A 27,997-nucleotide genomic window follows, 5' to 3' on the forward strand; every position below is an offset into this window, starting at 1 on the left:
AAGTAACGATGTTTGCGTGCGCTATAAAGATAACAGAGTTTAGTCTGAAGAAATGAAAGATAATCGAATGTCGACTCGACAGAGTCATCAACAATAAACAAGACATGGTATCATGATCCCTTGGGCAAGCCTAGAGCCCCGAAACGCCCCCAGCATTGCAATAGCACCCAAACATTAAGAAACAAAAAACACACAATAGAGAATATAACGCTAATCACACCAAAGTCCTCAGAAGCTCTCACTTATTCATATTCTCCACCACTTCAGCAGCACGCCCAGCCCTCTCAGCCTTGCCAACTGTCGTTGCCAACGCATTACCCTCCGCACCAGCCTCTGTATTAGCATTGCCCTCGCCCTGCAACCGCAACAGCATCCGCAAAGCATCCTCATAGACATTGGCAATATCCCCACTCTTCCACCTCTCCTGCTCCTCCTCCGTCCCGAGCGCAACCCGCAACGTCCACGCCGGGTCGAGATTTCCACGGGGTCGCCGCGAGCGCACCAACCCAGTTCCATTCGGGGTAGAATCAACATCCATACCATCCGTCTCTTGGCCAGCTGTTGTATTCTCGTTTTCATTATTCGATTGGGGTTGCAGATTCGCAGATTCGCCCATTTCTGTATCATTATCGGCGTCTTTTCCTCCATTTTCAACCTCATCTTCATTTTCATTTTCATATTCCTCTTCCTCCTCTTCAATCATCTTTTTCAACTGCGCGGCATATTCCTTCGCCGCACGCCGCGGCGCATCCCGTCTCTGTTGTGCAACAGTCGTATTGAGCGACTCCAGCTGCGCGTACAGTGATGTCACACGCGACGCAAGTTCTGTATCGTATGCCTCGTACTCGACTTGTTCTGTTGGCGCGGTGAATGCTGCCGGGAATGGGAATTGTGGAGAGGTGGAGTCTATGCCGTTGATGCTGATTGACGTTGAGGCGGATTCGAAGGTTTCGTTTATGTACTATTTGAGGTTAGAGTCTGGAGGTGTGTAGATATATATATGTACATGTTGTTCGCGGGGTCTCACCTCGTCGATTAGCTCCCGGACGCGTTCGCGCATCGGATCGGGGGTGTCATTGTCTGTTGCGGAAGGGGGAAGTAGAGGTCGAGTTTTCGGCGCGATAGCGCGACTGTGTTGGCGTAGAGGTAGGTGAAGTCTGCTGGAGATTGGAGCTCGACTTTTCGATAGTGTGGTGCTGCCATGGTGGGCTATTGTGGTTGTTGATGTTTTTTCTGTTCCCGCGATTTGCAGGAGAAATGGGCTTGGCATTCATCCCCGCAAACGATGTCATCGATGTTGCATTGACTTGCTTTTCAAAGGTTTATTTTTTTTCCTCTTTACGCTCTCTATTATACTTGTTCTCTTATGTTTATTTCTTTTGTCAAAATATCCTACAGCTCTACGCTTCCATCTTATATCACTCTATCTCTCATTTCACTGTGATACGACCCCTTTGAGATCATGCGAGTGCAGCATACTCAGTGATACTCTATTCTATAAGGCTAAGGAGCCATTGGGGTTCGTCAACACTATCCAGAATATCCCTTAATATACCCACACACATCCCATGGAGAATTCGCCTTCGATTTCCCTTGTGGATAATACCGTCCCACAGCAACCCACCGGCGAAGGAGCTACACGGCGCACATCCACCCTCAATCAGCAGGGAACCCTGACGAAGCACCTGAGCCGTGCATCCGTCCAAAGCCAGCTCACAAAGCGGAAATACGCAAAATGGCAACCTGACAGACTTGGTATCGCGCCCGACACAAACGACTCGTTCAGCCGAGAATCGTCCCAAGTGCGCGGAGGCTCGATCTCAGCCAGCTCCGCCGGAGAAGGCAGTGGGGGCAGAGATGTTGAAACCGCCGACTTTGCTCCGTCGCGAGTCTCGACTAATAATGGGAGCAGCAGCGGCCAGGTGAACGGAACAGGAGACCAAACCAACGGCCGGGAGGACTCCAGATCGCGCTCGGAAATGGACATTCTCTACGAGAACCAGCGGGGCTGGTTCATTTTTGGTGTCCCACGTTACTCGCACAGCTCGCTTTTGAACCTCGATCCCAGTCCCTGGATGACCCAGGACCGCAGGGCCAGTCCTGTTGATATCACGAATGCCCAGCTGCCTGATCCGAGCTGGGAATGGACGTGGAAGACATGGTATGTTGACATGTCTGGTGATACCGATGAGCAAGGGTGGCAGTACTCTTTTTCATTTTCCTCGTCTTCGTGGCATGGTACGCAGCCGTGGTTTCATTCGTTTGTTCGGAGAAGACGGTGGGTGAGACTACGGACTAAGGCCCTTGCACGGCGGAACCTTGGTCGCCCGGACTTTGAGAAATCTCATATGCTCACTGAAGACTATTTTACTATTCATTCTTCCAAGGCCAGAGGTCGGGAGCAGAGTACTGCGGGACTGTCCCGGGTGGAATCCGGCTTCTTGAATCATCCGAGCATAACGGTTGATGAGGAGCCACATGTCGATGAAATTGGGGATATACCCAGTTTGATGCATGCTTTGAAGTTAGCTTCCATTGATCGAGAGAAGATCGATGCATTGAAGAAATTTATTGAGCAAGGAGGCGAAGAGCTCTATTATCTGAACGACAAGGTGAGCCGGACAAGTTTTCCTAATCTATATGCTGAGGCCGGGCTAACTCTACTTTGGCGGATACCAGATACCAGACATAATGCCCATGTTCCTATTCCAGACCTCCCGCTGGCAATTCGTAACATATCTTTCTAATGTCATTCGGGAGCTGTCCAAAACTCCCACCGATTCCAATAAAGACGCCGATGCAGTCCAACGCAAGAAAGACAATCTCGCCCGTGCCGTGGAATCTTGCAAGCATCATGTTACTGGACCGGACATCTTTAAAGATGACCATGGAGAGTCGGGAACGGGATTATTAGACTTGACTCCGGTAGCCAAGCAGGATACATTAATGGCTAAGCGGCCGGTCTTGGAGGAACGTGCGAGGTCGATGAGGCGGATTTTCAGGGGAATTCCCAAGGCTGCTGAGATTGACCGTGAAGGTCACATTTATTAATGTATTAAATTCACCTTTGTAAAGGCGAAATAGATATTATCATATTATCATTGTGGAGAATATAACTAGAGAATGGCGAAGTATAGCAGCTCATCCGGCAGAGCCAAGCTCCGGCCACCGCCTACCCGTTCCGCGGCCAGCAATTTTCGGGGCAAAAAGGCCCATCGAAAAACACCTCAAACAGCAACGCGCTCAACTCTTGTCTCCTTTCCATTCATGTCTCCGGTGCCATTAGAGCATCGTCCCTTATGCTCTTGCGTGGCTGCCCGTGTCTAAGGAGGCGTCTGTCTGCCGTCTTGGACACTGTCGCGACTGGCCCCGATGAGCCTCTTCTGTTTCTCTATCCCCGCTGGGCTGCGCCTGCTTTGCAACGTCGACGGATATCTTCCCTGAAACCGATTGATGCTCCTGCGAGGATAGGTGATACTCCCGGTGCCCAATTTCGCGCAGCAGTCCGCCCCTCTCCTTCGCTTTCTCGACGCTCGCGCCAATGGATTTCCTCTGAGTCTTCCTCTCGGTCTCCCGACAATCCCAATCCGCAATCGCCCCCTGTGGTGGTTGGAGAGCATCACAAACTAGGCAAAGGCGAGGAAATTGGTGACGATGGTTTGAATGGAAGTGGCGGAGGTCGGCCCTCCACGGGTCAGAAGCAATCTGTCAATTCCCTCGCAGATGTCGAACACGCCACTTCCCAACAACCACTACGTGGCTTCGCGTTGACGAGAGCGAAGAGAATACAGAAAGGTCGACTGCACAATAAACCCCTGAACGCCAAACCTTCGTCTCCTACGCAGCGACAACTCTTTTTACGAAATACATCGATTCGAGATCGGAAGAAGTTGCGGTTTCGCGAATATATGAAGAAAAAATATCAATCTCGTTCAGCAAAGCTCTTCGACAATGCTTGGTTTGATACTAGGGAGATTCTGGACCAAGTGCAACACGATGTCCGGAAAAATTCCAAGAAGAGTCTGAACAAGAAGGAGATACTTGTACCAGAGGAGACCCTCGCTCTGTTTTCTGGTGTGACTCGTTATACCTTGAAAGATAACATTTGGTACATCCCGCTCCATAATGGATGTCGTGTGCACATCCTACCTGCAAGTCAGAGCAAAGGATTACTCCGTCGAGTCGTTTTGAGTGCCACAGACCATATTATGGCGCTGGTGGAAGGGCATTTTACCCGTGCACAGAACCTACAAGCTATGGGAGATCCCCTTGTTGATATTCACAAACCACCAGTTCCGATGTGCATTTCTCGAGGCGCAATGCAGCGTTCGAAACTGCCTGTGCCGTTGATTCGTGGAAATTGGCATTTCGGTGAATCGTCCGACAGCAGCTCGAATTTAGACGAGATCCTACTACCTCGTCCGGTTATTGCCACGGTGAAGGAGTTCAACGAGCACGTCGAGGATGTCACATCTGCGAGGCACCCGACGCTCGATGAGAAGGCCATGTCTCTATCAAAGCTTCCGCACGTAGTCCGGATTAAACTACATCTGAAGGCGCTATTCATGGAAGAGACATACTCCAATTACATCTCGACTGCGGCCTTAAATAGTGCTCTGGAATTCCTATGTCGACACGAGTTCCTTGAAACTGCCCGGGCCTTGTGTTCATGCACAGAGCATGTGGCTACCACTGATACATATAACATCCTTCTGCGGGCTGCTGCGCGGCGTCAGGATGTGGCTGTCTTCCGCCATTTCGTGCGGACGATGCCTCGGTTACACATGCGTCCGAACCCAGAAACATGGCTCGCTTTGCTCAGTGCCCTAGTTGACCCTAGCGAAAAAGCCCAACTCATTGAGCATATGGTCCAGCGTGGTCACATGTCTAACCTTTCCACCATCCACAGCGCACTCCAGGAAACAATCCAAGATTCGCTTTTAGTGCATTTGGACAGTGGAAAGGATATAGGCTCCTTTATTGGCCTCATGACCAATACATGGGGTGCAAATTGGTTCAGTCCTTCCGTGGTTGGCCAGATGTTCAGTGTGCTCGCTCGATTGAAGGATTTCGATTCCATAGACCAGCTCATGGAAATCTGCATCGACAATAACCTCACCGTTGACAGTTATCCGCTCAGCCATATTGTGCAAGCCCTGGGCGCGAACATCCACCTCGCTTTGCAGTATACCCTCCGGTTTTTCGAGCACCCTTTGTTCGAGGTAACCTCGCAGAATTGGGAGGATTTGTTTTTGGCCGCATTCAGGCACCGCCAGTACAATATCTGCCTCGTCATATGGCGGTATTCTTGCATGAAGCGATCCGTAACCTACAAGATGAAACAGGCTGTCTTGACTTCCTTATGTCGCAATGCGTCTTTTGGTAAACCCACGAGACTCGACAAAGATTTGTGGGGTTCCGACGCGGGCAAGGTCATTATCGGTATCGACATGCACCATGAAAGCTATAGGCTTCCAGACTCCATCCTAGACGAAATCCCCTCCGAGTTCCGCCACAATCCTATTCTCTACCTCATCGGATGGAAGCCGAGAGGTGAAAAGCGTGACCTCCAAATCCGCCTTGCCAATGCCCTCATTAAGCGGGATCTCATCCTTGGTGCAACCCGCTACGCCCCCCAGCATCCTTCTCCGATTATGCTGGATGCAGCATCTATCTTGGATAAGGAATGGCGTGGTGTGCCGCGGCCTCTGACTTGGAAGATGCAGAACGCCATTCAAGTTCCCATCGTCCGCAAAGACAAAGACCGAGAGCAAGAGAAAGATAAAAACCAATAATCTCCCAATCCTTCCCCTGTTTGCATCGTTCGCGCATTCTTCGATTCTTCTACCTTTTTTTTGACGCTAGCGTGTTGCATGAATATCCCATCTGGCGGGCTTGTTTTGGCCGGTGTTTGTGTTATGTACTCTAGTCTGCCTACTTGCCCGTCTCCTTGTATCTTATACTTGTACATTATCTGAAAATATAGAATCATAGAACTGCAATGTCCAGAATAACAGCTTCTAAATATATATATTCATCTAATCGTGAGCGAATACATCTTCCTCTTTCGGTCTAAGTTAAAGCACCATCAAAATCTAAGCAATGCATCGAGATCATTCATGAAAACATCATAGGCAGAGCCAGAGTGCCCACGATTTGGGACTCTCACTTCCCTCATTGAAGCAGGATTCCCATGCATCTCGGCTTCGCGGGCTAACGCCTTCTCGGACCCAACCCTTTTGTCTACAGGCGCCGGAGACGGAGACCGAGATAGAGACCGAGAAGCAGGTATGCAGATCCCCTTTATAGAAGAAGTCGGCTCCGCACAATCTCTGTATAGAACATCAGACTGGAAGCGCCTTGGAGATCCCATCCCTGACGAAGACGCATTCCGCTTTCTCTCCTCTGATGTAGCTTGATTGTGTGTAATGTCCTCTTCCATCTCGGGCGAAGGGGACGGGGAAGTGGAAGTGAGAGGAGGCAGTAGCCGACGCATCTCCGAATAGGACGAATACACGGCACTCCACCGAGGTATTTCGTGATCGATTCCCCTTGGCAGAAAGCCATTGACGTGAAATCGGGTTTCGTGGTTATTACTAGCTTTCTGGCTGTTCTGGTTGCGATTGGACATTCGTCGTCGAGTAGGTCTTCCAACGGTTTCTTGTAAGTCTTGGTAGTATCGTTATTTTCATCGTTTTACATACCTGTCAATTGGATCTCGCGGGATGCAGCATTGATCTTCTTTGCGACAGTGCGTGCACTGGTGATATGGCGGAGAGATGTCGCATCGCTTTTTGCGGGCGTGGCATGCTGTGCAGGCTATTTTGCCGGGTCGACGGCCTTGTTTATTTGCTTTTGTTATCCCAGGCAGACCTTGAAGGGGTCTGAGTGCTGTTGAATCCATGGGGAATGGGATATTTTGGAATCTAAAATATACACGAGGGACCTCGGCACAAGTTATATATAAGAAAGACACGGGATCCACAATTTCACAATCAGATAGCCTCACATAACTCCGTAACTCCACCGGGATACCGAGATAAAAACATGTGGAGATCCGAACTTCATGCAAAGGGAAATGTGACGCTGGCTTTATTATTTATATTTCTAATAACACTTTGGTTTTAGTCTGGGCTACTCCGTACAGTCATTATAGCGGTGTGCAATGTATAGCTTGCATAGGCTCTCAGCTCAAGCCCTTTCTTCCCCTCAATTTATTATTCTAATAGCTTCTACTCATGGTGAATAATACGCTCAATTTATGATGATTGAAAACTCTGCCTGTCAAACTTACCCTAAAGCTAGTATCACACCTCCCCCAGTCCTATCACATGCACCTATCCAAGCACTCCAAGACTTGGAACGTTTTTGTATCCAAGGCGACCTTGAAAGATTTCAGAGTACTTTGAATAGCAGCTCTATTGGTGATAGCTTACATGATCCCAATACAGTCAATCTGTCAGAAGTGATGATCCGAGCCATCAAGCTGGGAAGAACCTGTCTTGTCGAAGAGCTGCTCCGTCATAAAGTGCCCTTGTTCCCAGCATATATACATGAGGCTATCAAGACAAAAGTAAATGCAAAGGATATCCTGGAAATCTTGTTTGAAAATGGGTGGGATATCAACCATCCGATGGGCGCAATGGATCCCCCGATTCTCAGGTGAGTCAAACTGCCAATGTCTAAAGTTGCCTTCTTGTAACCCCCGATATGATAGTAATGCCTTGGATGATCCTGAAATGACAACATGGCTCCTTGATCACGGAGCTGATCCTAACCGTCGATGCAACATTGATTTTACGCCACTGTCCTACGCTGTTGAACACGCCTCTTTGCCAATCGTCACTCTTCTGCTCAATCGTGGCGGCGATGTTACAACAGGGCAGGTTTTGCACCACGCAGTTGTTCGCGACTCCGATGCAGTGGAGGTCCTGGAGCTCCTCATTTCTAAGGGCGCACCGATTAATGGTATCATGTATCAAGACCATCAGCCTTCTTGGGACATGTATTTCTTTATGGGAGAAACTCCTCTTCACAAGGCAGTGTTCCTTCGCAAAATCGATGTCATTCATTATCTTCTTGGGGAAGGAGCGGATCTCAATGTCAAAGATGCCAGGGGCCGAACGGCTATACAATGTGCTGATGAAGATATTCGAAGAGAGATCACAGGATGGTCACGATAATAGCTAAGGCAGCAGCCCTGGAGCATAGCTTGAGCTAGCAAAGTAAATGCTTTATATCTAATTCAGGATCAAGCCAAATGATATTTGTACAGGGCCATTCCTTCCCCCTCATTTTACACAAACCTTTAGCTAAAGTAACTGCTATCCAATTAGCAAAATTAAGAACAGTGCTTGTAGTACGACAAGGCCGCATAAGCGGCCGAGTATTCTTGTCCGGTTTCACGTGGAAAAGTGGGTTTGCGTATTTTACACCGCCAAATCTGAAACACAAGCCCCAGGATGCGTAAGAACAGCTCACTATATATAGTTAGAAGGGATGTAATAGACATACTCATACACGGCGCGAAATTGGCGAACTTCGTCACGGTATTTGAGGTCACGCTCCCAGAAATCCTTCGAATCAATCGAATCTCACACGATATAGTCAATGTAACTGCCCGGAACGCAGCCTTCGTCACTCTGCTGTCCTTCGTGGCATCCAAGAAGTTCGGAGACCACTTTACACTTCTATCCTGTAAGACTCTTGAGCGCTTCTAGTTCTATGTGCTTCCGCTGCGTAACAACCTGAGGTGCTCAGACTCGAGGGCTGCAAGCGACGGCTCCAGTGATAGGGATTTGGATATAAATCCGCATGAACCCCTTCTTGGTAATGTCAGCGGCACTATGACAAGGGAACTTGATAGTTGCAAGTGGAAGGCCGAAACTATCATCAGCCTCGTCTTGGGTCATTGTCTAGTATTCCTCGGTAATCGTCTCATCAATTACCCACAGCTGGAAAGGCAAAGTCTTGTCAGAAGAGACCTTAGTGCGGGAGAGGTGATCGAAATCACCGGGGCGGGACATGGTGATGAGCAAAGAGTTATGGAGGAGTGATGTATAAAAGCATTTTGTTTACAAAAGGGGGAAAAGGAACAGATAATTATGGTATTGAGATGCCTAAGGGGCTCATTTCTTTATGGCTTTGAAGCCTGCAGGTTTATGCATGTGATCACCCTTTGTTTTCTTCATTGGCCAAAAAGAGTCTCGGAAGCAGCACTATATAGCGTGTATGATTTAGGAACGAAGGGATATGAAATAAGAGAAAAGGAACGGGATCTGCACAAATATCTTTTGGCTTGATCCTAAATTAAATATAAAAAATTTGCTTTTCTAATCTTTCTATACAATGCAAGTTCCGTAAGGACACCAGCTCCTGTGAGGTATATCTATTCTGGGTCATTTCTCATACATTATCATGACATGTCATGCCAACACAGCTTGACAGAGCAACGAGGAAAACTTCATAGCGTTGCTAACAACCAAAAAGATCAAATCAATGACCCCATATTCGCATGAGAATGTCCTCCACACGCGTCAGGTAGACCAGGTACTGGTGGTGGAAGACCATAGGGATCAACAGGTGCTGTCCGAATCGCGCCAACACCTTCTTTGAGATAAAGCACAAGCCGGTAGGCCGAGTTGCCATTCAAATAATATCGGTGGAGCTGTTTGCTACGAAGGAAGCCCAATCGCTCGTACAGTTTCATCGCGCCGGTATTGGTGATTTCGGTTTCGAGGACAATCTGCCCAAACACACGTACGAGTCAGCTACCATACCCTCAAGATCACCCCGTTTGGGGATCAACAGCCATCCCCGCCAAGTAGACTTACCTCATCTGCATCCCGCTCGATCATAGCATCGATAGCCATGCGCACTAGCTTGGTTGCAATTCCGCGGCCACGGTACTCTTCGCGCACGGCCAGCATGGCGATATAACCCCTCAGCGGGCCGTCGCGGTGTGGTTCTAGCTTCGATACCACGACCCCGACCATCTCGTCCTTATCATCCATCGCGAGGAAACACAGGTCACCCCATTGGTATAGGAAGTAGCGGTAGACGTAGATGCTGTAAGGTTCGGACAGATCTTTGGAGATCAGCTGGCGCATTGCGGCGACATATTCATTTTCGCGCGAGTTTTCATATCGCACGTAGCGAAGATCAGGAGCATTGCTCATTACAGCGATGTCATCGAAGTGGGCCGATGGTTGGAGTTGACGGTGAGGGGGTGGGATGTGTCGGGGAGGAAAGTCAACTCTGCCATGTGATGCCGATCCGCCCGTTCGCGGACTTTATGCACTCCCGTGTTTTTTATCCCCTTCCTCTTCTTGTTTCTTACTTTTTGGCTTCCAATTTGTTGGTTTTATTCTTGACATTAGTCCTCCAGGCAAACCGACCAGGTCCTCTCCTTCTTCTGCCTCCCTTGGGGTTGGTCGCCATGCTCCGCCGCCGCACGGGCAAGGACGAGGTCCCGCCCTCTAACACTACAAAGCCTACAAAGCCTACAAAGCCTACAAAGCCTGAGAAAGAACAACTTCATGCGGAGTTTGTTGATACAAAAGTCACACAGCTTGTTATTAAGCCCCGGAGCAAACGTCGCAATGGTTTCATCTTCATGCTGGGCGGGATCTTCGGGATCTTTGTCGCCTTGTTCTTCGCGAACCAGCAGGAGGTGATAAGCCTGGATTCCCTCATGGACCTGAATCTCGACTCATGGATTGAGGCCATCCCACAGGGAATTTTAAGTGATGTGAAAGAATTCTCGGTACGTGATTTCCAAGGGAGTACTCTTATCTCTACATCTGGTTACCATCCGACTAACTTCCAACTGGGACATAGCAACATGAACGCGATACCGTCAGCTATGATTCCTTTGCTGTTGGGCTGCATCTTCGCTCAATGGGCGTAGAGGCCAAACACCCCGTTGTGATGATCCCCGGAGTTATCTCGACTGGCTTAGAGAGTTGGGGTACGGGGGAAAGCTCGCGACAATACTTCCGCCGACGATTATGGGGCAGCTGGAGCATGATGAGAGCTTTGGTCATGGATAAAGCTGAGTGGAAGAACCATGTTATGCTCGATCAGGATACAGGCCTGGACCCACCTGGCATTAAGCTCCGTGCGGCGCAAGGATTCGATGCCACGGATTTCTTTATCACCGGGTATTGGATATGGAATAAAATCCTCGAGAACCTGGCTACCATCGGCTATGATCCGACCAATGCGTTTACGGCTGCATACGACTGGCGACTCTCATATCTCAATCTCGAAGTTCGTGATAAATATTTCACTCGACTCAAGTCCTACATCGAGACCGCAGTTCAGGTACAGGGCGAGAAGATCACATTGGCATCACACAGCATGGGATCTCAGGTGGTGTTGTATTTCTTCAAGTGGGTAGAGAGTGAGGAGCATGGAAATGGTGGTAAAGACTGGGTTAACAAACATATCGACTCGTGGGTCAACATCAGCGGCTGCATGCTTGGCGCCGTCAAGGGATTGACTGCCGTTTTGTCCGGCGAAATGCGGGATACAGCGCAGCTGAACGCCTTTGCTGTGTATGGACTGGAAAAGTTCCTATCGAAAGGGGAACGCGCGGAGATCTTCCGCGCGATGCCTGGTATCTCCAGCATGCTACCAAAAGGTGGCGAGGCCATATGGGGAAACTCAACCTGGGCGCCGGATGACCAACCAGGTCAGCCCCTGACTTTTGGCAACCTGCTTCGTTTCCAGGAGAACAACTCATCCTTGACCCGGCACAATCTCACTACGACAGAGAGCCTTCAGTACCTCCTGGACCAGGGCGAGGATTGGTACCGGAATCAAGTCCTGAATAGCTACTCCCACGGTATCGCCCACACGAAACGAGAAGTCGAAGCCAACGAGAAAGACCCGCGCACCTGGCTCAACCCTCTAGAATCGCGTCTACCCCTCGCCCCAGATATGAAGATATATTGCTTCTATGGCGTGGGCAAACCCACAGAGCGCAGCTACTTCTACCAGGAAGAGCCCGACCCACTGGTCAACCTCAAGGTCAGCATGGACACCACCCTCACAAACAACGAGGGCGTCGACCACGGCGTTTTAATGGGTGAGGGCGACGGCACCGTGAATCTGCTTAGTACAGGCTACATGTGCGCCAAAGGTTGGCGCATGAAGCGTTATAACCCAGCCGGCACAAAGATCAAGGTCTTTGAGATGCCACACGAGCCGGATCGTTTCTCCCCGCGCGGTGGTCCCAACACTGGTATGTGCTTCTTTACTCCCTTATCTACTTTTTCCGACATGTGACAGGCGACTAACTTCGTATAGGCGACCACGTGGATATCCTAGGCCGTGCCTCTCTCAATGACCTTCTTCTCCGTGTCGCTGGCGGCAAAGGCGATTTAATCGAAGAGACTTTCGTCTCCAAAATCCGCGAGTATGCGGATCGTGTACAAATCTTCGACGATGAATAGATCGAATTGGGAGGGTCCTTTATGACTGTTCTGAATAATTGTTCTTTGATTTGGCTGGCATTTTGATACACATATACCTCGCTTTTAGACATCTGGGATTTTTTTTTCTAGACGGATGGGGGTTTTTGCTTATGAGCCAGCATTTTTGTACATTTCGTTATGATAAACCCTTATATGAACTCATTCCTTTCTATGACAACATGTATTGGCCCGGTTATAGTTTATAATACTGAAATACCCAAACAAAGCATGTTAACAAGGTCCATACGGAATACATAAAATTCTAGCCACCTCTTCGTATCGCGGATCAGCGCGGATACTGCTTCATACCTAGCCATAAAATAGGGACGTATGCAAGCTAGCATCAGCTGATCCCGTGTGATCGACAGAGCTGGACTATTGGCCCATGCGAGAAGCAAGGACCACGCCATGTCCCGTCCACTGTGTGGATAGTCCTTATCACACCCGTGGATTGGCGGGGTTGCCAGTGCTCATGTTAGACTTGGGGATGAAGGTTCGAATAGAGGCTAAGTTAAATGTTGTATACCAGATACGTTTACTATGTACAATGACAAAAACCAAGAAATGTAAATAATGTACAATGATTCATTCATACGCTAGTGATTAAAAATAATGCTAGCAATACCCAACAGGATCTCACTCCTCCCCCAAAGTAACGATAAGAGGCATGCACACGACCCAACGAGGAGGTGTTGCGGGAGGCGCAAATGCATTAGGTTGTCGGATCTGCTTCAACTTTGATAGCCAGAAGCGAAGAGAATGGGCGAAGCTCGAGGGTAGGGAGATGGCATCCGTCAAAAGTACCAAAATCCCGTTCACCCTAGCTGCCATGGTTACTTGAGCTCTAAAAACGAGAGCTCCAGTTTTCAGTGTCCCTTTCCTCGGATCTTGTCATGTTGAATTAACACGACAAGTATCCACTCTGTCGACGCCAGTTAATCACCTGCCAGGCGACGTAGACACAAACGGAGGGTAGATCGAGACAATCTTTTTGAAAACCCCCCTTTCATGTGCCGATGCAAAATGTCATAAAAACAGCCAGTATTCAAAAATCCTTCAAGTGCACAGCGAGTGGTGGTGCAGCAAAAAGCGCCGAAACTTTTCATATCACCAGAAAAAAAACAGGTTCGAGTTCCCAGGCGCCTATGATGAGCGAGCGACACGAATGGTAAAAATATTTGTTCATCTAGACGAGCCGAAAGCAAAAAATGTGGCTCGCCCAGTTCATAAAGTCGTAGCGAAAGACATGGGTCAGAAAAATAAAGGATCGCTCGAGAGCGTCCGAGAATGTGTACAAGCGAAGGTTGCCAACGGTGGCTGGGCGGGGGATTGGCGAATGCAGGCAGGTGAACGAGGCCTGTTCCCTTCCGCCACCGGTATTAATATTATAGACGGAGTTACCAGCCCAAAGTGGGGTGGTGAGGCATGTACAGCCAGAAGGTGAAGAGTACCATCAGCTCGAGGCGGAAGTACCGTACGAACTGAGGTTTTATTAAAAACCTTAGGGTGTTGAAGATTGCTCAATGCAGATAATGTTCCCAAACATTGTCGTCAAACATAACGCCGATTCAAAAGCAGAAGATGCAAGAATGCACAGCGCCAAGCGACATGTGCCAGTGAAGCTCAAGGATTAGCGTCCAGCCTCGATGTCGTGATTCGAGGTGAGAGTCTCGCTTTCCCAGGTGTAATGATCGTCCACGGGGCTCAGAGAGCCCGAGGAAACAGACGAAGAAGAGCCCACGGTCCACTCGTCGCTGTCCAAGTTGAAATCACCATCCAAGCTGGCGAGATCATACCCGAAGTCGCGAGAAGAGTCACCGATCTCGACGTAGTCGTAGTCCCAGCGGAACATCTTGTCGGCCTGTACTCGGGGAAGGAACCGGGTCTTGGCAAAGTAGAAGGCGACCGTGGCAAGTAGACCACCGCAGACCAGATCGACTGCGTAGTGGTGGGAAAGATACATGGTAGCCCACCACATCCACAGAGTGTAGGTAACCCAGAGGGGCTTCAACCGCGGGAAGACGTGGCTCATGAACAGTGCTGCCAGGGTGGAGTCCGCAGCATGGAGCGAAGGGAATGCACCGAAAACAACAGGGGACTGTTTGAAGCCCGAAGTGTAAAGATCAATACCCAGCAGCTTGTCAATCCGAGCAAGACCAGCCGGGTTTCCCTGCATAGAGTAGTCGGCTGGGGCCAACCCGTACAGATTTTCATACCAGGGTGGTGAGCAGGGGAAAGCCAGCTGAATGAAGACGGCGATCATGCTGATGTATCCGAGAGTCCGGGCATACAGAGGGGTAGTTCCGGGTGGGCCGAAGAAGAAAAGGATCAGTGAAACGACGAATGGCGCTCCGTAGTGGCAGAGTCCGTAAGGAATCCATGCCAGAATGTCAAGCACCACATTTTGATGGGCGGATAGAATGTTGCTGATGTTGGCACCGTACAGGATGTTTTCCATGGCTGGTAGCACTCGGACCCAAATGGCAGGCCGCCAATCGCTTGGAACGAATCTAGAAAAACACACGTCAGCAATGTTCAAACCCCCGCACATCCTGCTCATGCCATGAGGCCATGGCAGGCGCATCTGCAGGAAACCTAACAGGAAGCAAAACTTACTGGCATCCATAGAAGAAGATAAGCCATCCAGCAACGGGGAGGAAAGGCAAAAAGAATTGCCGGGTGATTGGCATGAGGAGGGAGCACAAGAGTCCGGTGGCGATCGCGGTCTTTCCCAGTGGACCAGGAGACTGGATGATCGTCAAGGAGAAAAAGCCGATGATGAGGAGCAACAAGTATTGGAAGTCATACAACGTCCATCGGTGTGTCTGTAAGGATCTAAGGGTGTCCACAGGCGAGAATGAGGTTTGCAGCCTCGATATGGACGAGGTGGGCGAGAGGCGGCTCCGGAGTTTGGACCGGAGCTTGCGACGCATGCGATGTGGCACCAAGAGCTGGAATGAGCGCCATGGCACTTGGATCTGAAGCTTTCCAAACTGATTCTGGGTGCGATCTTTCCATGACGGATAGGAAGCGCTCATATTCGCGGCGACTCTCCTGTAGGAGAGTCCGGATCAGTTTGGAAAAGGGATGGTTGAGACTTCAAGGAATGCCGCGGGACGAGACGGAAGGAGGTCGCGTAACGGAAAAGAGGTTTATCGTTGGCCAGAAGAGAGGCTCATAAAAAGTTGAGTTGGGCCGATAGGAAGGCGAAGGATAGGGCCGAGGGGCGTGAGTCCCAGGGAACTCAGGAGGTCACGTTGACAAGGGTCGGGATGCAAGGAGAAAAGGGCACAACCTATAAGACCCAGGATAAACAGAACTCGAGAAAACCAAGGAAACCACTTGAAGCCCTGAAACGGAGATATTAAGAATTAAAGAAGAGAGATGGGAAGAGGGAGGAAAAGAGCTGGATTTCATCCATGGGAACTTGAAGTATTGTATTGGTATTTTTTGGGTATTGACCCATATCTAAGTTTTTGTAATTTTTCCCGGTATGATTACATCCGTGCTGTAGTACTCAGTACGGAGTACGGGATTATGTATTATTTGACCTGTCTATGGCGTCACTAGTCGGTTTTAGTTTAGTACATTTTTTTTAATCTTTTTCCATTTTTCAGGTACGAAGACAAATTGAAGTATATTCGATATTCGATATAACTATTTCTAGGTATCCATTTCATTTCATTTCTATTCCAATTCTGACCGGAGCCCTCGGCAGTATTTAATAATGCATACAGTCCTGGACATCCGGTCTGAGAATTTAACTCGGAAGCCACGGAAGCAACGGAGATCACATTTCTGGGCATATCTCGGACTTTGTTATGCCTATGGTCCGACATGTTATTCTTCTTATGCAGATGACTCCGAGACTCCCGAGAATCTTTGTCTACAATTTGTATTAACTTATATGCGATATATTGGTATAACATCACGCTATATTGAATTCACCTAACGACTTTGGATACCTTAAAACCTCAATTAAATTATGTATAAATTATACATATGTACGGCGTACGGAGTACACCGTACATATGTAGTAGTATTGCTAAAGACGGTCCCGAGGTTCCAAAATTACAGCTGGGACGCAAATTTTCGCAAATTTTCCATATAAGATCCATCGTAGGATTTTGATTGGTTCCTTCTCCCTTGCCCCCATAGTGCTGTTTCGGTATTATACCCCATTAAAACTATCTAATTTCGCTTATGCACGCTTTTAGCATCTTGCTCAACTGTCGTCCTGGTGATTTAAAACAACACTAGCTACTCCGTACAGCGCTAGCTACAGGAATAGCTATGTTGTACCTCCTCGTATTAAGGCTGTCGGCAACAGCCAACGTTTACTCCGCTATCCGTAGATGCTATACTCCGTATATTGTAGTATGCATTGGCATCAAGGAGACTCAGCCCCCGGTTATGCAGTTGAGCCACACACGATGGACACTCGAGAGCCCCGGTTTGACAAGCTAACCCTGTTACCTAGAAGAAACACATAAGTCTGACACTATTGGGGCCGTCTTACATGGGGCCAGCGCGTATATGAGGATGTGCAGCCTATCATGTAATAATGCCCTACCGCCAGGGGATAACGGATAGCCCCTCTACTCCATAGGGGATACCAGCCTCCTCATTTAGACAACAACCAGTGTATGGAGTACAACGTCTTTGCCGTAAAAAGAAATTGCACAACAAAAGACGGCACAGCTAAGGTTGAATATGCTTTCCACCCCTTGACTCTGGTGCACATGCGTTTCAGAATTCAAGTGTCGCGCGACCGTAGCCAATCACATCTTGACTTCATCTCCAATCCAGCGTCAAAGCTCCCTAGGCATTTTATAATATAGGCAGCTGTTACTCTGTAAACTGTAGGTATCCCGAGGCTTATTATTACGATATTGTAGTTTACGATGTATTCATTTTTCCATTGAACAGCGACGTGTTCGTATTCGTATCTGGGGGTGGCTGCCTAGAGTGGGTTGTCAGGCTTAGAAGTGATGCAAGGCTGATGTGTAGTAACTGCGCCACATATATGAAGTCAAGCTGTAACCTTGGAACCTTGGAAAGGAGGTCTTGTTCGCCTTGCTACTAAGCCTCATAGGGATGTTGGTGCAGGCCAAGAATGTAAGATATCCCTATGATGCTACTTCTTCGATGAATACTCGGTGAGGTCACCTAACTCATCGCTTCGTTGTCAAGATATGTGGATGAGCCCTTGGCATTGCACAGGCTTATATTTCAGACATATGTTGATGGCTTTTAATTTCCGTTTGACACCCCCGTGCTTATTTGATACGAAATACCGCGATCGACGTTTCTGCGTCGTCGATCCTACCAGGCTATCATATTACATCCCCGCAAACCCAATGCGGTCAGTGGGGAACATTGACTACATCGTGCATTTTACCTATTTTTACATCATTCTTCGAGACATAAGGAAGTTGCAAAGATTCAGAGAGTCTATATTCTCGTAGTCGTGTGCTATGCCAAGTATAGGCTCACTACTCCGTACATGCGCTGGTATTCGTGAACTGGAAGAAACACTGATTATTCAGCTAAGCGCTTCTCTCGCCATTCATTGGATATGACATAGTGACCAAGACTAAAAAAGAGAATACTAGAGGTTTGTGCATCATGTTCGGCGCTTATCCTAGGATTATATATTGTGAGATATATATTGTGACTGCAACATTATCTTCTTTTTCACTCCAGTTCAAAAGCTCATAATCACTAACCTTATCATATTAGAGTGAGCACTGCCGAGGAACACTGCCTTTGTGCAAGTTTCTAAAAACCCCCAGAATTACTTGGCCATTCATTGCATTCAATATGTCGTCGGCAGTTTCAATTTATGTCGCCATCAGCATCAGCGACGGCGTTTACAAGCACTGGGGTATTTTCATCGATGCACCCCGAGAAGAAGACAAAATTTTCCTCCAGGTAGCGGGCTCGGATGGCAGATTCCGCTATGAACTGGAAACAAGAGATGTTCGACGATCGGAAAGACTAGTGGAGTTGCTTCCCCTATATGACGTGGACGCCGCCGAACTAAACTCCATCAAGACTGTCGCTAGCCAAGTCACTGTCCACAATGAGATTCGAGGTTGGAACTGCCAAGACTACGTCCTAGATCTTCTAGAGGCATTGGAAAAAGAAGCGATAGTGAACAGTAAAGATACGAGGTACAAGAAGCAGAAAGATTTGCTTCATGGGAAGCAGGAAGGGCTGGCATAGGGTGTTCTCCTCCCTTATGTGTGATCAGGTTACCCTGATATTTATTAAGGTCTTGTGCATTCTATTTCGAAACAATTGATATTTCCATGCTATTGCATCAGGTACCCGAAGAAGTCGGAATCGTAGGAGCCACTAGACCGAGTCTATAATTATTGCTGCAGTATATATTATGCCTTGTTATGCCTGATTGACCACCTGTTATGTAGTTGATTATGCAAAGGCGCTTGGGGGAGTACGTGGAGAAGGCGCCGAAGAGTGTCACGTTGATGAATGCGCCTTGTCCAAAGGCATAGCCACCGCAAAAGGGCTCAGCGACTTGGCTTTTTCGGCATGCCACCATAGCAGAAATATATGCGAAGCTCTGCTTTCTGATGGTTGATAACCTTTGTGTTATGCAGGGAGGCATTTTGGTGATCTTAGGACTAACGATCTCGTAGTGAAACAATATCTCTGCTTTAATAACCGCTGTATTGTTGCTAGAATCTTTGACTGAGAGGAAAGCAGCCATTAGATAGGCGAATCAAATCCCTGATTCGATTTTAGTTTGCAGTTCGCAAATCAAGAAGTAAACCCAGACGCCATCCGATGTATCGCCATAAACCGAGAAAATTAAAAAGCTGCCCAGCGCCAACACCGTGAAAAGTAAAGAGGCCTCAGTGGCCATTCAGTCATGCTAATGGTGGTCTTCATGGGCATCAGCCAGCATCTGGAAGCCCTTCACCAGCCCCATTGCAGAACCAGCGGCGATACCGCCAACCAGTACCATTTGTATACCTCCAATGACACCCTTGCGGATATTCCGACGACCACGCCAGCCACTGACAAAGCACGTCTTTACATATCCGAAGATAAACAGCGCAATGACCATGGTAGCAATGGACCACCGTAGGGCGACGAAGGCTTCATGGGGTCCAACGAAAAAGTATGGTATGAGAGGAATAAATCCACCGACAAAGTACCCTAGGGCGATTGTGAAAGCACAAATGATAGCTCGTGAGCCTGAGGGTTCGGGCAGAGTGTGGTGGAAGTTCATGAGGAAAGATGGAAGCATAGGAGAGTTAGATAGATGATTTTTGAGTTGTGCGACCAGTTCAAAAGGCAACTCGTAGGGCTCGAAAATGTCGGAGATGGTGTCAGACACAGATGCGGGGTCCGTCATAGTCTGTGTTCGAGTCTCTTTTAATGTGGCTTTATATGACTCCCTACAAACATGTCAGTTATCGAACCTCTAGGATCTCTTCTAGCGGAATTTCATGAGTAGTAGGATCCAGGATCTAGGTAGACTTACTCCTCGCTTTTAGCACCTAGATACCCACCGAGTCCCATCGATATAGCTCCTGCGATGAGTTCTGCGAGTCCACCGAAAACAACGATTTTGGTATCACCCAATGCAGATAGTCCAGCAGTTAGGGCGAAAGGCACAGTCATGCCGTCGGAAAGACCGATGATGGCATCGGACACGGTGCGACCGTCAATGAAGCGGGAAGACTTTCGCTCCGAGTCATTGTGACTGTTTGTGTTTTTCCCAGCCTCGACATCCGGTCGAAGTTGAGAACGAACGTCCTTTTCATCCTCCGAAGAAGGACTGCGATCGGAGAGGGGCATATAACTCGACATCAGGCCGGTCAAGGAATCGATTGACATAAGTGAGATCGGAGGGATTGAGGACTGAAATGAAACCTTGCAGTATCCCTTGAATGGGGACTTTGGGAATGTTTAAGTGAAAACTAGGGATGCGAGATTAGCCAGTTAGAGCACGCGGTGCGGTCATGAGTTCTTCCCATGCCTACATCCTTACATATTGATAAAGAAAGTGATCAGGTCCCACTGCTCAACAGCCTATCGAGTGACCCAAGAAGACAACGTGCTTGGCGACAGGGCACGTGCAATGCTGATTCGAGGAGGGTCAGCTTCAGTGTGGGTCTATGTGGGTCTCTGAGAGGGACTCCCGCAGCTTAACTTGAAGTCGGAGACCAATCAGAAATTGTTATTTCTAATCCAGAGTCTTTGTCCACGGACTCCGCACGGCTCACGTGCCAATATAAACTACGCCGTATATCCATTGCCCTAAGAGGGATTAACCTCGAGGAATATTTGCTAGACATTTTAGTCCCAATTTCGCTTAGATTTGGTCACATTCGTCTAGAAAGGATTCTCTAACAGCCTCCACGTGGGCTGTGGGTACTTCTGTTTTCTCTAACATGACTTACCAGGTATATCACATCACGGTTCCTCTTGGGCGTCATCTTAATCCAAATAAACAAGGGTTGTATTACCTAGATACCCAGTTCGGTGATAAGTTTTATTGCTGTGTGGATGTTGAATCCGCGAGGAGCACTGATACAGTCATACCCTGTTGAGCATGACCTTCACCTCCAAGGCACTCTGTGGCAGGCCGCAGGTGTCCATGGTACAGGTATCTATCTGTAGAAGATTAGAGATGGCAAGAAGATAGTTATAAACATATTTTTTTTTCACTTCTTCTATACTCTTTCTCTTTTACCACATGTTTACGAAGGGTCTTATAGTCTCGCATTGAGTAATAGTAACTATGGTTCTCCACTGAGGCTTCGCTATTCTGATGGCTCTGGCCAGTCATCCCCGGCTATTGGGATTTACATACTGAAATTGACAATTTGCGCAATCTCACCTATTGCAATGACTACACAAACCCCAATTGGACAGTCCACGGGGAGCCACTAACAATCTGCGCCGAGCCGTATGCAACCGAAGTGCCACTAGAACACCCGGACCACAACTTTGGTGGAGTCACCTACGAAATCTTCCGCCAGTGGAACCCGACAAATGAAGATGTCCCCAACATGGGTGGTTTTATCGAGCGCCAATCGGAGAGGCACAATGCTACCCCTGGAGATTCGTCATTCGTGATCAAGCCCTTGAACCAAAAGAAGAGCGCCACTCTGGTGGAGCTGGCAAACAATTGCGCCTTCTTTGATTCATATGTGGGTCATCCTTTGGTCTCAACTTGACTATATTGCAGATAACTGACTGTTGACCCTACTTTGTAGTTCGCCGAGCACCCGGGTCCCACTAACCCCAACCGCCAATTCGCAACTTCGGGTTCGTCCTGTGGTTTTATCGATAACACTGATCAGTCTGCTGGGTTTTAGAACAATATGACTGGGGCTACTTGTGCAGTCTCGATCTTTGAATCGCTCAGTAAGAAAAATATCAACTGGAAGAATGTGAGATAAGTTTGTTCTTTTACAAATAGAATATGAGGACCCGTGGAATTGACGCCGAAAATGACTGCTTTTGAGGTCAAAAATGGCTCCCTTTCAGCTGAATTCAAGTCCCCTCCCTTTTCGCCCGGTTTACTCGTGAGACCATATTGCGGGGTTGAACCAAGCCCCTACTTAGTGATTTCGCCCATGTGATTGCGGAAATTCTGGCCGTTTTGATACCAGCTATTGATTCAATTGCCATTTCAGTCGCCGAAATCAAACAGCTGGGTCTATCAGCTGGATCAATGGCGGGGGCTTGTTGTGATAATGACTATATTGCTTAGTAATAATCGAGGATGACGTTAATACAGGCTACAAAAAGGCTACACGGTGAAAACGACATTTCTAGAAGTAACCTTTGACAGGGAGTGAAAACATCCATCCATAGAGAAATAAGAATACAATAATCATAGTCGCTGCTGAACAAAAGCAAAAGCGAAAGTAAAAATAAAGAAAAGAAAAAAGCAAATTTGACTCATCCGTGGCTTGTCCTCCAGGGCTGCAGCATAGCAATGATTTAGAGATTCCCCATGGCAAGAATTGCGTCACGAACATCAGCTCCAAGCACAGTTCCAGCGTCAGCGTCACGAGTGGAAGTATCACCGGAGTCAAATGTCTGGTCTTGAACAAGGGATTTAGGGAGTTCCGATCCTGAAACACAACGGTCTAATGTAACCAGTGTTGACCGATTAAGGTACTCACCGGCGGAGGGCCAAAAACGCGTGGCTTCAACCTTTTTCGCAACGGCGTCACTGGCTCCTCGGCTCTTTGCATTCAGATACGCAATAATAAAACAGAAGTACAAATACCGTCGGCGAGGACGGTTGTCGGAAACGAACGTCAATGCCTTGTTGTCAATATCCTATTACATCATTAATATAATATTCAACTCTAGCTTTTGCAATACTGACCTTCAGTTTCATATAGGATCCACCCAAGGTACCGATGATGTTCTCCTTCTTTGAATCGTCCAAGACAACACACCTCCATTGAGTTGGACTTTCCATTGGGCCAGGCATAGGTACAATCGCGATGGTACCTTGGTCGAAAAGTAGCTCAATATTGTCTGCCAGTGTGATGCCTAATTTGTATAAGTCAGTCATTTCCTTGGCCACAACGAGAACATTCTTACCATTGCGGGGGTCATCAAGAACTCCAGCACTGACTCCGAATAGGTGGGAAACTTCCTTGGATGTCATAGATTTGGGTACAAGATGGGCAGCTTTGATATTATTTTGGGGAAGTACAGTGCCCAACACATGACACCACCCAAAGCCAGGGTGACAATGCTCATTGATACCGTAGTATGCATAAACCTCCTTCTTGAACGCAGATTGATCAAACTTGGGACCCTTCTGTTTTGCACTTGCACCCAGCACACGGGAGATTATAGCGTCGCGGTAAGCATGCTCGAGCAGGCTTTGGTCAACCGGTCCTTCAATCCTCTGACGTTTCGCTGAAACTTCTTCATTAATGTCTTCGATAATCAATGGACGTTGTGCCTTCAGCAATTGAATGGCTGATGACGACGAACGGAAGGACTTCAAGAAAGGTTGGATTTCTCGCTGAAAGGCGTCGTGGGAGATCTTTTCAGTCTGTCTTGCTTCATTGAGGCCGTCTCGGACACATCGCATGTACTCAAGTTCACTTTCCATTGCCGCGAGTTTCATGTCAAGAATATCGGATGTTGTCGACCCAACTGACATCTTAGAAAGGCGGGATGCTGCACTCACAGACCTTTGCTTGTGAGTCCGTAGCGCTGACTGACGAGAAGGCGCCATGAGAGACAATATTCTTTCGGGGATCATGGGGGGCTCAGCAGGCTTGTTCAAGGTTGACATGCTGGCGGTATGATGCAGACAAGAAAACGAAGGGCTGATCAAACTGGAAGAAGAGGTGACGATGAAAGGCAAGACAGACTTGATGCCAGTGATGAAAAGGAATGAAGGAAACGTGAAGAAAGGTGACAGACTGATAGAGGGTGCCAAGCTGGAGTAAAAGAAAAGCAACTAAGCCCAATTCAGATTTGACATGGCAGAGCCGCCAAATGTCGGGTTCCTGGGCGGGACTCTCCCATGGGACTGTAAAAAGTGCAAACATAGCCAAAAACCTGACTTTTAAATTACGCTATGTTTAATAGCTTTATTTAGGTTTTACATAAAGATAACTTCTAGTTCTTATAGTTAATCTGTACTAAAGGATAACGCATTAAATCAAAGAGATCTATTCATTTTGAATATTTTATAAATTACGAGTTCTTGGTGAGGACCTCGGGATGTGGCAGTGGACATCGTCGATGGATTTACGTATAAAGTCAATCACTCCCTATATCCATCCAAGTGTCAGCTCGGTTACTAAAAATAATATCAAGTGCGTGCAAGACAATGCAATGGACAGTCTCGTCCATGGCTAGAAATGCGGATCTCCCGATATCAGTTCGACGGATTGAAACGATGCCTACTGCACTATCTAGTGGGCCATGAGAATCCAATCTGGTCATTAACAGCAACTCAAATCATGATTTATCGGTATGTAGTACACTAAACGTTTAAACCAGACGCGATCTCAAAGCAGAGTCGAGTTTAGAGCTCCGGGGTCGATTGACGAAACAGAATTTGGAATGTACGACGCATAGTGGTCGCAGGTTTGAAATGGATGGCCGTCATTCATATAAAGCCTTTGCCGAGACAATAAAAAAATAGGTATAAACAAGAATGTGAAAATATCAAAGAAGATCCGAAGCAGGAGTGAACGCAGTTTTGGGGACCAGCCCTTTGCCAGGGACTAGGACATGCGATGGAACGTGATATGAAATGAGGACACAGGCATAAAATATGTCCAGTGTAAACCACAAGCGGTGATGTGTTCATTGCAAAGCCTGAGGCAGAACGAGTCAGGACCGTCGAACCAGAATGATAATCAAAAAAGGATGCAGGTCCGACATACTACTTGCGTTTCTCGGCATCCTTCTGCTCCGACGAAGACGCGCCAGCCATATCCCACAGTCGGCTCTTGTAAGCGGGGAAGGAAGTGTGGTTCCACATGTTGTAGAGGACGCTAAGTTATGGGGAAAACATCGGGTCAGTCGGCGCTAACAAGTTAGGGCGGGAAAAAAAACACACCTCTGAGTCCGGTCCTTGTAGGCCTCGTCTTTGACCTCCTTCACTTGCACTTTCATGCCGTCCCTGGTAAAGGCAATATTCTTGCGCTCCATCTTTTCGCGCGTGTTTCTGCCTACATCCTGTACGATGCTGTAGACGATGAATCCGACCGCGGCAACGATACCAACAAAGACGAGGAGCAGGATGAGGGGCAGGAGATTGCGGGCGCCCATGGTGGGGTTTCTTTATCGGGGTATCGGAGGGTGGTGTCTAGTGAGTCGAGATTTTCAAATTTGGGGAAGATGAGGCGAAGATCCGACTATTAAGGTAGAATCAGGGGAAGAAAACGGGGCTGACAAAAAAGCAATGGACTATATGCCAAGAATAAGTGTCTTGTTGTAAATAGTTGCTGCCTGGAGTGGACCTGGATATTTCTTGCACAACAGGAATGTTGAAATTCCAGCGGGGGGTAAGGCTGAATATGTGAACCTGAGACCTGGGGGGTTTGAGACCTCTTTGTGTTTTTAATGGGTAATTTAAAGTCGAAAGTGACGTTTGATTCGAGGGGAAATGACACGCATCGTGGCTGAGTCTGAATGTGGCTTCCAAGCCCCAGCCCTGGAGGGCTTGACCACTTGCTGAGTCAATTTTATTATCGGGAGGCCCCGGCCCGATCCTGGTGGCATTTTTGAGGTTAATTTTAGCCCAAAATCAGATCTAGTTAACCAGATTTAGTTAATCAGATTGTTTTAATATACAACATATGTATAACGTACCTAGGTGTATGTATGTATGTATGTTGTATAACAATCTTGTTATCTTTGTTCTCACTATGAAGATCATTTCTATTACCCCAACATGAACTAAAGTTTTCCACTACTACCTAAAACAGGATGATCGATGAATCTTGATCTCATCTGCGTCATCATGATAGAATCCCAAACTCACGACTACAACGTAACTGGGCGGTGAATATCCCGTCCGGGGAAGCTTCTTTCTTCGAGATAATCTGTCTGGGACATTTCTCTACATATTTTAGTTCAAACCCCAGCAGCTCAGCCAAATTCGACACGATGTGTGACGTCCCTTTCTTTCCGATCTTCCCTATCTGCTTCCAATGTGGCACTGATCAGAACCCATGTAACTGCAAGGTGGTTGGCCCGACACTTGGTAAGTTCGGTTTTTTGTAGTCTGAATCGCTGGGAAATGAGCCCATGCCTGACGAAATGAACAGGGTTTCTCTCTACTATTGTAACAGCAGTAAGTATATATAATATCTTCCTGGGTGACAGCATGAAGACTCTCTTGCTTTACTCCAGGCTCATGACAACTTTTTTTTTAGGTCTTCTGCTATCCCCTATCGATCTTCTGTGGTTGTGGTTGCACTCAAGCCGGAAAGGAGTATGTCTTGCTGCCCTGCTACTGCTTGATATACAGACTAACAAGTAATAGCATGCTGGGATTCCCTGTCAAAGTAAATCGGAAAGTCAGTAATGCCATTCCGATATGAGATTAGGAGCTAGGCGATTGGAATATATTCGAAAGCCTTTCCATTATATCTAAACATTTTATCCTAATCTTGTATTGCTATTATGCGCTTGATAAAGCTAAGTACCATGGTTTTTTATGGGGTTTTTTTCGTACATGATTTCTGCCCACGTACTTCTAGAACGCTAGAGCTTTCGCCTGGTTCCGTTTTCTTCATATAGTTATAAGGCATGAATTCTCAAAAGCTATTAGTGACATTGCATTTTGTTATTAAAAGGAATTATAACTAGCATATACTGCGAGAAAGAGAACTTGATGTCCTGAAAATAACCCTCCATCTTGTCCATTCCATGCCTGAGACGTACTTAGGTGGAAGTTTTCTCGGGAGCAGGTTGATAACCCGCAGAGAATTCATCGGCTTCATCATAGTCTTTCAATTCCAGTCTTTTCAAGAATCCCCCTTCCAACAAATCTAGCACACTGGACTGGGCCAAAAGCTGCGATCCAAATCCGGGTTGCTCAAACCAACCCGCAATGGGTCCCAGGAGAATATCAAATGCCTTGGTCACCTCGTACACATGGTAGTTGTATGGGAAGTTGCTGTCGGGTGGTGCGAAAAGATTGGATGGTGGCAGGGATCGCTCAATATATGGGGCTCCAAGAGGTGCTAGGAACTTTCCATATTCAGATCCAAACCTATCAAGTTTCTGGCCCACGTTGAGTGTGATATTCCCTAGAATCGACACGTTCTCGGATGTTGTGGCGAATCCGTCGAAGTCTGGATAGATCCAATAAGCCGTTGGGTCGGAAGCGTTCACGGTCCATTTCTCTAGGAACTCGAATGGACAGAGCTCGCCGAAGCGGGAGTATGTCTCGAGCTCATTGGAGAGAGGGAAAAGGCAGGAAGGTCCTTGGGACCAAGTCGTGGGTCACCGCAAACAGCAGTAGAGTTCACGTAGGTCACCCCTTTACAGGGGTCGGGATAGCATCTTTCTGGGTAATCTGGCTCCTAAGAAGTATGAGAATCGAATGTTCTAAACTCTGGGGAGTCGAAACATGGGGTATTAGGGCTAACCTTATTTGTCTTATGTCCGATAGGAGTGACGAAGGGCGCGGCTTCTGCTAGAGCAACTGAAAGAAGCACACTTATAGTTGAAAAATGCATGGTGAATGGGAAAAAAATGTCCTGATAAACTATGCCTGTGTGCTGACTGAAAAAAGGACACGGACTGATTAATATACTTCAAAATGCCAAGGAGGATTGACCTTCAGATCTCGCGATCTACAGCGCTATTCAAATCATGCACCTAAGCTATGCAAACAGGGCCGGTTGTTTCCCTTGATAGGGTTAGCCACGCGCCTCTTTGAGCTCGCTCCATTCCAATCGGCGGTATTTTTCCCCTTGCTACTCTGGCCGGGTATCATTACCCAATTTTTAGGCTGGCATTTCTGAAAC

At 47.7% G+C, this 27,997-nt stretch overlaps 15 protein-coding genes across 15 annotated transcripts; 6 read left to right on the forward strand and 9 right to left on the reverse strand.

Annotated features, from left to right (window-relative positions):
• Positions 1 to 238: 238 nt before the first annotated feature.
• N7487_005125 (uncharacterized protein) lies at positions 239 to 1,203 on the reverse strand (the record flags this gene model as incomplete). Its single annotated transcript, XM_056872872.1, has 2 exons — positions 239 to 961; positions 1,132 to 1,203. The coding sequence occupies 2 exons, from the start codon at positions 1,201 to 1,203 to the stop codon at positions 239 to 241; spliced, it is 795 nt and encodes a 264-aa protein (XP_056730592.1).
• Positions 1,204 to 1,568: 365 nt separating this feature from the next.
• Positions 1,569 to 3,051, forward strand: N7487_005126 (uncharacterized protein; the record flags this gene model as incomplete). Its single annotated transcript, XM_056872873.1, has 2 exons — positions 1,569 to 2,612; positions 2,680 to 3,051. The coding sequence occupies 2 exons, from the start codon at positions 1,569 to 1,571 to the stop codon at positions 3,049 to 3,051; spliced, it is 1,416 nt and encodes a 471-aa protein (XP_056730593.1).
• Positions 3,052 to 3,299: 248 nt separating this feature from the next.
• N7487_005127 (uncharacterized protein) lies at positions 3,300 to 5,795 on the forward strand (the record flags this gene model as incomplete). The annotated part of the gene is made up of 1 exon (XM_056872874.1): positions 3,300 to 5,795. One exon carries the CDS (start codon positions 3,300 to 3,302, stop codon positions 5,793 to 5,795), a length of 2,496 nt encoding a protein of 831 aa, XP_056730594.1.
• A 1,658-nt stretch (positions 5,796 to 7,453) lies between these two features.
• N7487_005128 (ankyrin repeat domain-containing protein) lies at positions 7,454 to 8,183 on the forward strand (the record flags this gene model as incomplete). Its single annotated transcript, XM_056872875.1, has 2 exons — positions 7,454 to 7,662; positions 7,718 to 8,183. Coding segments are annotated over 2 exons (675 nt in total), but the record flags the coding sequence as incomplete, so codon positions are not given.
• Positions 8,184 to 8,756: 573 nt separating this feature from the next.
• Positions 8,757 to 9,026, reverse strand: N7487_005129 (uncharacterized protein; the record flags this gene model as incomplete). The annotated part of the gene is made up of 2 exons (XM_056872876.1): positions 8,757 to 8,915; positions 8,949 to 9,026. The coding sequence occupies 2 exons, from the start codon at positions 9,024 to 9,026 to the stop codon at positions 8,757 to 8,759; spliced, it is 237 nt and encodes a 78-aa protein (XP_056730596.1).
• A 464-nt stretch (positions 9,027 to 9,490) lies between these two features.
• N7487_005130 (peptide alpha-N-acetyltransferase MAK3) lies at positions 9,491 to 10,256 on the reverse strand (the record flags this gene model as incomplete). Its single annotated transcript, XM_056872877.1, has 2 exons — positions 9,491 to 9,745; positions 9,834 to 10,256. Coding segments are annotated over 2 exons (678 nt in total), but the record flags the coding sequence as incomplete, so codon positions are not given.
• Positions 10,257 to 10,438: 182 nt separating this feature from the next.
• Positions 10,439 to 12,458, forward strand: N7487_005131 (phospholipid:diacylglycerol acyltransferase; the record flags this gene model as incomplete). The annotated part of the gene is made up of 3 exons (XM_056872878.1): positions 10,439 to 10,765; positions 10,840 to 12,247; positions 12,313 to 12,458. The coding sequence occupies 3 exons, from the start codon at positions 10,439 to 10,441 to the stop codon at positions 12,456 to 12,458; spliced, it is 1,881 nt and encodes a 626-aa protein (XP_056730598.1).
• A 657-nt stretch (positions 12,459 to 13,115) lies between these two features.
• Positions 13,116 to 13,310, reverse strand: N7487_005132 (uncharacterized protein; the record flags this gene model as incomplete). Its single annotated transcript, XM_056872879.1, has 1 exon — positions 13,116 to 13,310. One exon carries the CDS (start codon positions 13,308 to 13,310, stop codon positions 13,116 to 13,118), a length of 195 nt encoding a protein of 64 aa, XP_056730599.1.
• A 799-nt stretch (positions 13,311 to 14,109) lies between these two features.
• N7487_005133 (phosphatase PAP2 family protein) lies at positions 14,110 to 15,517 on the reverse strand (the record flags this gene model as incomplete). The annotated part of the gene is made up of 2 exons (XM_056872880.1): positions 14,110 to 14,989; positions 15,096 to 15,517. The coding sequence occupies 2 exons, from the start codon at positions 15,515 to 15,517 to the stop codon at positions 14,110 to 14,112; spliced, it is 1,302 nt and encodes a 433-aa protein (XP_056730600.1).
• Positions 15,518 to 18,302: 2,785 nt separating this feature from the next.
• N7487_005134 (uncharacterized protein) lies at positions 18,303 to 18,707 on the forward strand (the record flags this gene model as incomplete). The annotated part of the gene is made up of 1 exon (XM_056872881.1): positions 18,303 to 18,707. One exon carries the CDS (start codon positions 18,303 to 18,305, stop codon positions 18,705 to 18,707), a length of 405 nt encoding a protein of 134 aa, XP_056730601.1.
• A 673-nt stretch (positions 18,708 to 19,380) lies between these two features.
• Positions 19,381 to 20,351, reverse strand: N7487_005135 (VIT1/CCC1 transporter family protein; the record flags this gene model as incomplete). Its single annotated transcript, XM_056872882.1, has 2 exons — positions 19,381 to 19,909; positions 19,996 to 20,351. The coding sequence occupies 2 exons, from the start codon at positions 20,349 to 20,351 to the stop codon at positions 19,381 to 19,383; spliced, it is 885 nt and encodes a 294-aa protein (XP_056730602.1).
• A 672-nt stretch (positions 20,352 to 21,023) lies between these two features.
• N7487_005136 (Phosphoesterase) lies at positions 21,024 to 21,838 on the forward strand (the record flags this gene model as incomplete). The annotated part of the gene is made up of 3 exons (XM_056872883.1): positions 21,024 to 21,117; positions 21,303 to 21,670; positions 21,737 to 21,838. The coding sequence occupies 3 exons, from the start codon at positions 21,024 to 21,026 to the stop codon at positions 21,836 to 21,838; spliced, it is 564 nt and encodes a 187-aa protein (XP_056730603.1).
• A 631-nt stretch (positions 21,839 to 22,469) lies between these two features.
• Positions 22,470 to 23,793, reverse strand: N7487_005137 (HNH endonuclease signature motif containing protein; the record flags this gene model as incomplete). Its single annotated transcript, XM_056872884.1, has 3 exons — positions 22,470 to 22,814; positions 22,864 to 23,033; positions 23,085 to 23,793. The coding sequence occupies 3 exons, from the start codon at positions 23,791 to 23,793 to the stop codon at positions 22,470 to 22,472; spliced, it is 1,224 nt and encodes a 407-aa protein (XP_056730604.1).
• Positions 23,794 to 24,883: 1,090 nt separating this feature from the next.
• N7487_005138 (uncharacterized protein) lies at positions 24,884 to 25,295 on the reverse strand. Its single transcript, XM_056872885.1, has 2 exons — positions 25,075 to 25,295; positions 24,884 to 25,009 (listed from the first exon to the last, which is right to left on the reverse strand). Exons 1-2 carry the CDS (start codon positions 25,284 to 25,286, stop codon positions 24,898 to 24,900), a joined length of 324 nt encoding a protein of 107 aa, XP_056730605.1. The 5' UTR covers positions 25,287 to 25,295; the 3' UTR covers positions 24,884 to 24,897.
• A 1,611-nt stretch (positions 25,296 to 26,906) lies between these two features.
• N7487_005139 (TNT domain-containing protein) lies at positions 26,907 to 27,706 on the reverse strand (the record flags this gene model as incomplete). Its single annotated transcript, XM_056872886.1, has 3 exons — positions 26,907 to 27,413; positions 27,482 to 27,550; positions 27,617 to 27,706. The coding sequence occupies 3 exons, from the start codon at positions 27,704 to 27,706 to the stop codon at positions 26,907 to 26,909; spliced, it is 666 nt and encodes a 221-aa protein (XP_056730606.1).
• Positions 27,707 to 27,997: the final 291 nt, after the last annotated feature.

This window comes from Penicillium crustosum (genome assembly GCF_028827405.1).
Source record: "Penicillium crustosum strain IBT 35664 chromosome Unknown utg000002l_segment0_segment0, whole genome shotgun sequence".
Lineage (NCBI taxonomy): Eukaryota > Fungi > Ascomycota > Eurotiomycetes > Eurotiales > Aspergillaceae > Penicillium > Penicillium crustosum.

What these genes read in the sequence shown, in the direction of transcription:
- N7487_005138 (XM_056872885.1), bottom strand. Translation starts at nt 25,286, where the DNA reads ATGGGCGCCCGCAATCTCCTGCCCCTCATCCTGCTCCTCGTCTTTGTT. An exon ending in TACAAGGACCGGACTCAGAG is followed by an intron (nt 25,010 to 25,074) that starts GTGTGTTTTTTT and finishes CCCATAACTTAG; the next exon opens with CGTCCTCTACAACATGTGGA.